The 11,219-nt window shown below is 46.8% G+C and overlaps 1 protein-coding gene across 1 annotated transcript in view; it reads left to right on the plus strand.

Moving 5' to 3' along the window:
- The window catches only part of CHAF1B (chromatin assembly factor 1, subunit B (p60)), a 40,391-nt gene that overhangs the window by 10,608 nt on the left and 18,564 nt on the right, over nt 1–11,219 (plus strand). Inside the window, 4 exon segments of the mRNA XM_011987751.1 lie at nt 3,006–3,123; nt 4,465–4,568; nt 7,331–7,427; nt 9,454–9,538. Of these exon segments, the coding sequence (XP_011843141.1) occupies nt 3,006–3,123; nt 4,465–4,568; nt 7,331–7,427; nt 9,454–9,538 (404 nt within the window).

Consider the following 11,219-nt stretch of genomic DNA (forward strand, 5'->3'; position numbering starts at 1 on the left):
CAGTGCCACGATCTTGGCTTACTGAAACCTCCGCCTCCCGGGTTCAAGCGATTCTGCTGCCTCAGCCTCCCAAGTAGCTGGGATTACAGGCATCTGCCACCACCTCGGGCTAATTTTTGTATTTTTAGTAGAGATGGGGTTTTGCCATGTCGGCCAGGCTGGTCTTGAACTCCTGAGCTCAGGCAATCTGCCTGCCTCAGCCTCCCAAAGTGCTAGGATTACAGGTGTGAGCTACCGTGCCTAGGCTATTTGGGCATGAATTCTAAAGTGGGATATGAAAGAATTCAGCAGTGGCCAAGTTCCTCATGGAGGGGTGCCAGGCTCAGAAGCACAGCATGCCCTCCCACTGGCCCCTCTTCAATGGGCTCTGAGTAGCTGCTGGTGTTTGATCTCCCTGTAAGAAAACTAGTAGCTGAAAAGCACATAAGCTGCCAGCACCGTGGAAAGCCCCGCGATGCTCCCTTTCCCCACAGTGACATACTTGTTGTAATACCCATAGTAGCCTCTGAAACGCTCCAGCAGTGCCCGTCGGGGTAAGATCCCACATCGGTACCCAGCTTGGCAGCTCCTCTGGTCTGACATCCATGCGTTTTCTCCCATTCCCTGCTGTGCCTGATGCTGCTTTGGAGTCCTGGTGTCTGCAGTGCCGGGCTGCTGGAGGGTGCTGGGGAGGGAGCATACTGGGAGTGTCGTTAATGAATGGTCTTGTGATTTGTGCTTACTTGTTTGGTGGGAATAGATTGATTCTTGTTTTCTGCCTGTGCTTAAATGGGATAAAACTATATGGAAAAAGTAAACCAGGCTGGATGTGGTCGCTCACACTTGTTATAATCCCAGCACTTTGGGAGACCGAGGCAGGTGGATCACTGGGGTCAGGAGTTGGAGACCAGCCTGGCCAATATAGTGAGACCTTGTCTGTACTAAAAATACAAAAATTAGCTGGGCATGGTGGTGCACTCCTATAATCCTAGCTACCCGGGAGGCTGAGGCAGAGAATCGCTGGAACCTGGGAGGTGGAGGTTGCACTGAGCCAAGATAGGATCATTGCACTCCAGCCTGGGCAACAGAATGAGACTCTGTCTCAAAAAAAACAAAAAGTAAACCTTCCTTTTTACCATACTTTGAAACAATCTAGAAACTATTACAAAATAAAACAGAAATCTAAAGTTTTATGTTTGCAGAAGGAGGAAAAGAGACCTGGTTGAGTTCAGTGCCATGATGCCCAGAGCGCATGACGGGTGTGTGTGTGTGTGTGTGTGTGTGTGTGTGTGTGCGCGCGCGCATGCACGCATGCTGATTTGTAGAGGGAAAGGTGGGGAGCAGGAGCGTCCTAGGGGTGGCTGCCTGCTGTTTGCCCTGAGGTTGCACATGGCAGCCCCCATTTTCCAAAGTCCCTTGGCCTTGGAGGCCCAGAAACCTGCTGTTGTCAGCACACAGAGAGTGTTCATCCATCAGGGCCAATGGCATCTTAACCAAGCTCCCAGACTAATGTGTGCAACCAGGATTCCGGTTAACTTAGCATGGGAGTGCAGGCTGGGTGCAGTGGCTCACGCCTATAATCCCAGCACTTTGGGAGGCTGAGGTGGGCAGATCACCTGAGGTCGGAAGTTCGAGACCAGCCTGACTAACATGGAGGAACCTCGTCTCCACTAAAAATACAAAATTAGCTGGGTGTGGTGGTGCATGCCTGTAGTCCCAGCTATTCAGGAGGCTGAGACAGGAGAATCGCTTGAACCTGGGAGGCGAAGGTGTCGGTGAGCTGAGATTGTGCCATTGCACTCCAGCCTGGGCAACAAGTGTGAAACTCCATCTCAAAAAAAAAAAAAAAAAGGAATGGGAATGCGCATGTCCTCACAACCTCATTCATTCACTCTCCTGCTGTGCACATTTCTAAAGGAAGCCAAGGGATGGTCAGAAGGTTACGTGGTAATCGTGGAGTCAGAATGTGGAGAGTCATCGGACTCAGACAATGGGTGACCTCAGGCTAAAGTACCTGATATGTCTATAATGATATTAATAGCTGACACTTCCATGGGGCTTACTATTTGCCAGCCGTTGTGTTGTAAGTGTGTTATACACATTGACCAATTTAATCCTTACAACAGCCTGTGAGGTAGATATATTGTTTTCCCCATTTTTGAGACAGGGTCTTGCTCTGTCACTCAGGCACAGTGGCAAGATCAGGACTCACTGCAGCCTCTACCTCCCGGACTCAAGTGATCCTCCCACCTCAGCCTCCTGTGTAGTGGGACCACAGGTGTGTGCCGCCACACCTGGCTAATGTTTTTGGTTTTTAGTAGAGACAAGGTCTTGCTGTCTTGCCCAGGCTGGTCTTGAGCTCCTGGGCTAAAACAACCCTTCCGTCTCAGCCTCCCAAAGTGCTGGCATTACAGGCATGAGCCACCCCACCCTGCCTATTGTCCCCATTTACAGGTGAGGAAACTGAGACATCAAGATGCTCAGTGACTTGCTGAAGGTTTCTCAGCAGGAACATTTGCCAACCCCTGCACTAGGGGTTCTTTGCTGTTTTGTTTTTCTGTTCAGCTATTTATAGATTATGCCTTCAGTTTTGTTAATGTAGCCAGTGTCATTTTGCAGTGGCATTTTGCTGGCCTAGGACCCTTCTGTTTAAGGTGATTTTGTATAGCTCTGATCTATTATGAATTTGATTTTGGAGTTTTAGCTGAGAAGGCAAACCTACTTTCCCTGTTGAAATGCTTGGAAGTAAATCATCGTGGCCATGGTGTCCACTGAACAACATAAATGTTGTTTTAATGCCCTAAAAATCCTGATGTGCGGCTCATTTTTTTGTATTTTTAGTAGAGACAGTTATCCAGGATGGTCCCGGGAGGCGGAGGTTGCAGTGAGCCAAGATCGCGCCACTGCACTCCAGCCTGGGCGACAGAGCGAGACTCCGTCTCAAAAATAAATACATACATAAATAAAAATCCTGACGTGAAGGAGTGTGGGTGAGGCGTGATCACTGTAATTGAATCGCCCCGCAGATGCCGTTATCCTGTTGTGGAAGGTGAATGATAACAAGGAGCCGGAGCAGATCGCTTTTCAGGATGAGGACGAGGCCCAGCTGAACAAGGAGAACTGGACAGTTGTGAAGACTCTGCGGTAACTTGGGAGGGACCCTGGCAGTGATCTCTCTTTACTCCAAGCGCATTAAATGGAATATACATTTTGACTTTTTTTGGGTGTGTTTCTTTTGAGATAGGGTCTCATTGTCACCCAGGCTGGAGTGCTGTACTGTGATCACAGTACCCTGCAGCCTTGACTTCCCGGGCTCAAGTGATCCTCTCACCTCCCAAATAGCTGGGACTACAGGCACATGCCACCACACCCTGCTAATTTTTACATATTTTGTAGAGACGGGGTCTCACTATGTTGCCCAGGCTGGTCTAATTTAGAAGTTTTATTTATGTGAAACAGTCCTAAGACAATAGTTTTAAAGGATGAAAGCATAATTAAAATGGATTATCTTAGTTTCTCCTATGAATTTTTCTCAGTAAAAAGGATTCAATTTTAAAGATACAGCTATCCTTTTTTTTTTTTTTAAGATGGAGTTTCGCTCTTGTTGCTCAGGCTGGTCTCAAACTCCTGACCTCAGGTGATCCACCCACCTCAGCCTCCCAAAGTGCTGGGATTACAGGCGTGAGCCACCACGCCCGGCGAGATACAGTGATCCTTGAAAGTAGTTTTTTATAGCTAATATAGTGCCAGTGGAAATTTTGGAATCTCATTTTATGCGTAGTTCTGGAGCTTGCCCTTATATTTTTGATAACTTGTCCGTTTTTGAGTTAATAATTGTTTTTTGTTTTGTTTTGTTTTTTAGATGGAGTCTCACTCTGTCGTGTGGGCTGGAGTGCAGTGGCATGATCTCAGCTCACTGCAATCTCCACCTCCTGGTTTCAGGGGATTCTCCTGCCTTAGCCCCCAAGTAGCAAGGACTACTACAGGTGTGCGCCACCATGCCTGGCTTTTTTTTTGGCTAATTTTTTTTTTTTTTTTTTTTTGAGACAGAGTCTCACTCTGTCACCAGGCTGGAGTGTAGTGGCACAATCTCAGCTCTCTGCAATCTCCGCCTCCGAGGTTCAAGTGATTCCCCTGCCTCAGCCTCCCAAGTAGCTGTGTCTACAGGTGTGCACCACTGCACCCAGCTAATTTTTTGTATTTTGGTAGAGATGGGGTTTCACCATGTTGGCCAGGATGGTCTCGATCTCCTGACCTCGTGATCTGTCTGCCTCGGCCTCCCAAAGTGTTGGGATTACAGGCGTAATCTGGCTGATTTTTGTATTTGGAGTAGAGATGGGGTTTTACCATGTTAGCCAGGCTTTCCCTGAACTCCTGACCACAGGCAGTCTACCTACCTCGGCCTCCCAAAGTGCTGGGATTACAGTTGTAAGCTGCTATACCTGGGGAGTAATTGCTTTTTTCCTCTTTGTTTTTGGATTCTAGGGGCCACTTAGAAGATGTGTATGATATTTGCTGGGCAACTGACGGGAATTTAATGGCTTCTGCCTCTGTGGATAACACAGCCATCATATGGGATGTCAATAAAGGTAAATGATATGTTTTTGTTATTAGCAGGAAGAAATATTCTAAGCGTCTATAAAAGCCTAAAAGCCTAACTTGCTTTAACTTTTTTTTTTTTTTTTTTGAGACAGGGTCTCGCTTTGCTGCCGGGGCTGGAGTGCAGTGGTGCGATCTGGGTTCACTGCAGCCTCCACTTACTAGGTTCAAGCGATCCTCCTGCCTCAGTCTCCCAAGTAGCTGGGACTACAGGCGCGTACCACCACACCCAGCTAATTTTTGTATTTTTAGTAGAGACAGGGTTTTATCATGTTGGCCAGGCTGGTCTCAAACTCCTAACCTCAGGTGATCTGCCCACGTCGGCCTCCCAAAGTGCTGGGATTACAGGCATGACCCACCGCCCTGGGCCTAACTTGCCTTAACTTTATTTTTTATTTTTATATTTTTGGAAACAGAGTTCCGCTCTTGTCCAGGTTGGAGTGCAGTGGCACAATCTTGGCTCACTGAAACCTCCACCTCCTGGGTTCAAGCAATTCTCCTGCCTCAGCATCCCGAGTAGCTGGGACTACAGGTGTCTGTCCCCAGGCCCGGCTAATTTTTGTATCATTAATAGAGACAGGGTTTCACCATTGGCCAGTCTGGTCTCAATCTCCTGACCTCAGGTGATCTACCCGCCTCGGCCTCCCAAAGTACTGGGATTATAGGCATGAGCCACCACACCCGGCCTACTTGCTTTAACTTTAAAAGCAACACAAAAAATTGTTTTAGTGAACTAGAGCAGGTAGTTGGCTCAACAGGATAGGGTTTAGTCCCATATGCCATGGCTTGTCAGAAGGTAAGAGGCTTAGTAGTGGTGCTGCAAGTTACTGATACTGAGGCCAGGCAAATCCCACATGGTGGGGCCAGCAGATAAGATGACAGGCCCGAGCCCTGCCTTTATGGAGGTTAGGATCTCGGAAAGATTAACAAGTCACTTATAATTTATAGGGCATTGCATGCTAGTTGATGGAGTAGGTGGGATCAGGTTTCCATTTTAGAAGATCAAGGAAAGCCAGGGACATTCTGTTCTCCAGCTGGGGAGACAGTGGACATGTGAAAAGTTATAGTGGTGTAAAAATAGCTGTGAAATGCCAAAAGCAAGTAGTGGCTAACTCCTAACCATTTTTATCTCCCGCCATCCTTTACTCAAACTTTATTTTCTCCCAAACCCCTTCCTGCCAATTCTACAACTCAAGTACCTGGGTAGGGCAGTTGTTATTGGCTGCCCCTGCAGCAGTGTGTCAGCCCAGTTCTCATTCAGTCTATAAAAATTGTTGCTCTTTTTAGTTCCGTGCTGTCCAACCAAGCCATCCTCCATCCTCCATTCTGTCTTGTTTCATGTTTTTTTTTTTTTTTTTTGAGATGGAGTCTCCCTCAGTCGCCCAGGCTGGAGTGCAGTGGTGTGATCTCGGCTCACTGCAACCTCCCGGGTTCAAGCGATTCTCCTGCCTCAGCCTCCCAAGTAGCTGGGACTACAGGTGCACACCACCACACCGAGCTAATTTTTGTATTTTTGGTAGAAATGGGGTTTCCCCATGTTGGCCAGGCTGGTCTTGAACTCCTGACTTCAAGTGATTTGCCTGCGTCAGCCTTCCAAAGTGCTGGGATTACAGGCGTGAGCCAGGATTTTAGGTTTTACCATAAGTGTGATGGGTTGTTACTGAACCTCACCAAAAACCTCAAAAAAAAGAATGACTTGTCAGGCACAGTGGCTCACGCCTATAATCCCAGCACTTTGGGAGGACTGCTGAAGCCTAGGAGTTAAGACCAGCATGGGCAACATGGCAAAAACCTCTCTCTACCAAAAAAAAAAAAATGCAAAAATGAGCTGGATGTGGTAGTACATGCCTGTAGTCCCAGCTACTAGGGCTGCTGAGTCTCTTGAGCCTGGGAAGTTGAGGCTGCAGTGAACTCTGATGGCGCCACTGCACTCCAGCCTGAGCAACAGAACCAGACCCTGTTTCAAAACAAAAACAAAAACAAAAACAAAAAGGAATCGCCAAGGCTTCATAACTCCCTTGTCTTTTTGTAACTCCCTTGTCTTTTTATGCAGGCAATCTCTGTGCTAAATATTTTCCCCAAAGTCCCTCGTTCATCCCTGCTCACATTGTCTGCTCTGTGATGAGGAGGGCCCTCCTCATCTCTCTCTTGGTCTACTCTGTCACCTCCTAACTAGCAACCCTCTTTGTCATCTTCTAAACCTGTTTCACCTGTAAAATGCAGGTGACTCCTCAGCTCGAATACCCACAGCCTTTTCCTTACACACAAGGTCTCTGTAACACTTCTCGTTTCCTCCTTATCTTCTGTTCTTGGCCCTCCTGTGTGCCCATTAGCAGTTCTCAGCTGCCTCTCACTGCTCCATATTCTCTTCACTAAGGTGTCTTAAGCCGGGGATTCCCTGACGATACCTTCTTCCACCCTTCATCTCCTCTTCATCCTGCCTGACCTGGGGAACTGAACTTAGATCTTCTCAGACCCTCTGCCCTGTGCTGTCAGCTCCCCTCCCCGGGTCCACGTGTGTGATGCTTGCCTGTTGATGGGTCTGTCTGATCTGTGAGCTCCCTGAGGGTGGGGGCTGCATGAAGTCATCTTTGTGGCCCCAGAGCCTGACACGGGGTTCAGTACGGAGTCTCTCACTTACTGCCTGCTGAGTGATGCATGGTAAAGGGAATAATATTTAAGTCATAGTTTATACTATTTGGGCTCAAATAGGTTTTGATAATGCTGTTTCGGTATGTGTGTTTTTTTGTAGGACAAAAGATATCAATTTTTAATGAACATAAAAGTTATGTCCAAGGAGTAACCTGGGACCCTTTGGGTCAATATGTGGCTACCCTGAGCTGTGACAGGTAAATTTAGCTTTAGCATTTACTTGGAACTTCTTTGTATTTACTTGTAATTTTCTGAAGAGAGATATTTATTGCCACTTAACCAAGATTTATCATAGTCTAGCTTTGATTCTTTTGTTCTTATTTTCATACTCATTCTTACAACATAATCAGAAATTGGAAATTAATTAGGACAAGTGCCTTCCACGAAGTTTGTACTTAGTAAATTTTTTTTTTTTTTTTTTTTTTTTTTTTTTTTTAGACAGAGTCTCACTCTGTCACCCAGGTAGGTGTTGTAGCACAGTCTCATAATCTCAGCTCACTGCAACCTCTGCCTCCTGGTTTCAAGCGATTCTCCTGTCTCAGCTTCCGTAGTAGCTGGGATTACAGGCACATGCCACCATGCCCAGTTAATTTTTGTATTTTTAGTAGAGACAGGGTTTCACCATGTTGGTCAGGCTGTTCTCAAACTCCTAACCTCAAATGATCTGCCCGCCTTTGCCAATATGCTGGGATTACAGGCATGAGCCATCACACCTGGCCCTGAACTTAGTAAATCTTTATTATTATTACTATTTTTTTTTTGAGAGAGAGGCTCACTGTGTCACCCAGGCTGGAGTGCAGTGGCGCAATCACAGCTCATTGCAGCCTTGACCTCCTGGGCTCAAGCAATCCTCGTACTTCAGCCCTCCAAGTAACTGGGACTACAGTTGTGCACCACCACACCCGGCTACTTTTTGTATTTTTTGTAAAGATGGGATTTTGCCATGTTGCCGAGGCTGTTCCTGAACCGTTGAGCTCAAGCCATCTGTCTGCCTTGGCCACCCAAAGTGCTAAGATTACAGGTGTGCTACAGTGATTTTTATTTTTATTTTTATTTTTTAATTGTTTTTTGAGACAGAGTATCACTCTGTCCCTCAGGCTGGAGTGCAGGAGTGCGATCTCAGCTCACTGTAACCTCCACCTCTGAGATTCAAGCGATTCTCCTGCCTCAGCCTCCTGAGTAGCTGGATTACAAGCATGTGCCACCATGCCTGGCTAATTTTTGTATTTTTAGTAGAGACAGAGTTTCACCATATTGACCATGATGGTCTGAAACTCCTGACCTCAGGTGACCTGCCCGCTTCGGCCTCCCAAAGTGCTGGAATTACAGGCGTGAGCCACCTGGCCAAGCCCAGTGATTTTAATGACTCCATTTAAATCGATATAAAAATAAACTATTTTTGTCCTTTCTGAAAAGAAGTCTCGTTGCTGTGTTTACTGGCATAATTGCATTTAATTGTATTGTTGGAGTAAATATTTTAAAAATGAGGAGTGCCTCCTATATTACTTAATAGTCCTTTTGAATATTTATCTAACTACTTTTAATTAAAACAAATTGAATATAAGATGGCCTTGGAATAAAAGTGATAGGGAGGAGTTAGTGTTTATTTTTCGTAGAATTTCCTGTTGTATTCTAAATACCATTTATTTTCTGATAAGTGTGTTTTATTCAGACAGTCATCAGTAAAACAATCTGATTAGCTAGTGGGAGTAATGTGACTTACCAAAATTTTTTTTTTTTTTTTTTTTTTTTTTTGAGACAGAGACTCGCTCTGCTGCCCAGGCTGGAGTGCAGTGGCGTGATCTCGGCTCACTGCAACCTCTGCCTCCTGGGTTCAAGTGATTCTTCTGCCTCAGCCTCCCGAGTAGCGGGGATTACAGGCGCCCACCACCACACCCAGCTACTTTTTTGTATTTTTGGTAGAGATGGGGTTTCACCATATTGGCCAGGCTGGTCTCAAACTCCTGACCTCAAGTGATCCACCCGCCTCTGCCTCCCAAAGTGAAGGGATTATAGGCGTGAGCCGCTGTGCCCAGCCTATAATATCCTTTAGGTTGTTAATGCTTGCTTCCTTCTTCATTACCCAGTTGTGAATATCATGGGTAAAGGCTTTTGCAGACTGAGAGTTGTTGAGGTGGTAATAGGCTGTTGGTAATAAGTTGTTTCTGTGTGAAGCATAATTCACTTACTAGAAGTGGTAAATCAGACATGTTCCTTCTTCAGGGTGCTGCGAGTGTACAGTATGCAGAAGAAGCGTGTGGCTTTTAATGTTTCGAAGATGCTGTCTGGAATAGGTGCTGAAGGAGAGGTATAAAATATTTTGCTATTCTTTTTCAGCAGCGCTTTAACTGAGACTTAGGAAGTCTTGAGTTCCTCCCATACCCTTGCAGCCAAATCACTGGTCTCAAGGAGCCGATTCCTGAACTACAATAAGGTTTCCTTTTGGACAGTCAAGGCTCAGTTACTGTGGTGGGCTAGTCTGTATGGAAATGGGGACATCTGGAGACCAGGGGAGAACCACTGATGGAGGATAGGACAGTGGTTTTTCACCCTGGCTGCACCGTGGAATCACCTGGGAAGAATTACAAATATGGTTGCTGGCCGGGTGCAGTGGCTCATGACTGGAATCCCAGCACTTTGGGAGACTGAGGCGGGTGTATCACTTGAGGTCAGGAGTTTGAGACCAACCTGGCCAATATGGCCAAACCCCATCTCAATGAATTACAAAAATTAGCCAAGTGTGGTGGTGCAGGCCTGTGATCCCAGCTACTAGGGAGGCCGAGGCATGAGAATCACTTGAACCTGGGAGGTGGAGGTCTCAGCAGTGAGCCGAGATCATGCCACTGCACTCTGGCCTGGGCGACAGAGCGAGACTCTATTTCAAAAATAAAATGAAATAAGGCTGGGCATGATGGCCCACGCCTATAATCCCAGCACTTTGGGAGGCTGAGGTGGGCAGATCACCTGAGGTCAGGAGTTTGGGACCAACCTGGCCAACATGGTGAAACCCCATCTCTACAAAAAATATAAAATTAGCCGGGCACATGCCTGTAATCCCAGCTACTCCGGAGGCTGAGGCAGGATAATTGCTTGAACCTGGGAGGTAGAGGTTGCAGTGAGCTGAGATCGTGCCATTGCACTCCAGCCTGGGTGACAAGAGCGAAACTCAGTCTCTAAATAAATAAATAAATAAAAATAAAATAAAAATAAAAATATGGATGCCATGGCCCCAGCCTCAGTGGCGTGATTCACTTGGCTGGAGCTAAGCAGGGCCTCTGTGATTCTTAGGTGTAGCAAGGGCTGGTCACTACTGGTCTGGGAAGATCCCTACACGAGGCAACAGAAGACAGGCAGGTCGAGCGTTGGATCTGTCTGGCAGCAGGCAGTTTACTGTCTTGGCAGGTAGGTAGAGAGCTCTGCTAGCAGACAGCAGAGACCCAGCCAAAACACTGGTATTTAGGAATAGGAAGGATTTTGACTTTGAAAGAATTGGCAAATGAAAATAAGACCCTATTTCTAAAGGAATCAAGGCTACTGAGGCAGGCAGCGAGGTGCAGGCGAGCAAGCTAGTTACTGGCTCCACACGGGGACAAGGTGCAAATGCACCCAAGGAACCAGGGTAAGGCAGTGTGGGCTGGGTGCTGACAGACACTGAGAAGTCACACCTGTGAAGTAAGAATAGTAATGCTGGCTGGGCGCGGTGGCTCACGCCTGTAATCCCAGCACTTTGGGAGGCAGAGGTGGGCAGATCACCTGAGGTCAGGAGTTCGAGACTAGCCTGGCTGACATGGTGAAACCCTGTCTCTACTAAAAATACAGAAATTAGCTGGGCATAGTGGCGCATGCCTGTAGTCCCAGCTACTCTGGAGGCTAAGACAGAATCACTTGAACCTGGGGGGTGGAGTTTGCGGTGAGCCGAGATTATGCCATTGCACTCCAGCCTGGGCAACAAGAGCGAAGCTCTGTCTCAAAAACTATATATATATATA

The sequence above is a fragment of the Mandrillus leucophaeus genome, unplaced genomic scaffold, assembly GCF_000951045.1.
Source record: "Mandrillus leucophaeus isolate KB7577 unplaced genomic scaffold, Mleu.le_1.0 Scaffold315, whole genome shotgun sequence".
Lineage (NCBI taxonomy): Eukaryota > Metazoa > Chordata > Mammalia > Primates > Cercopithecidae > Mandrillus > Mandrillus leucophaeus.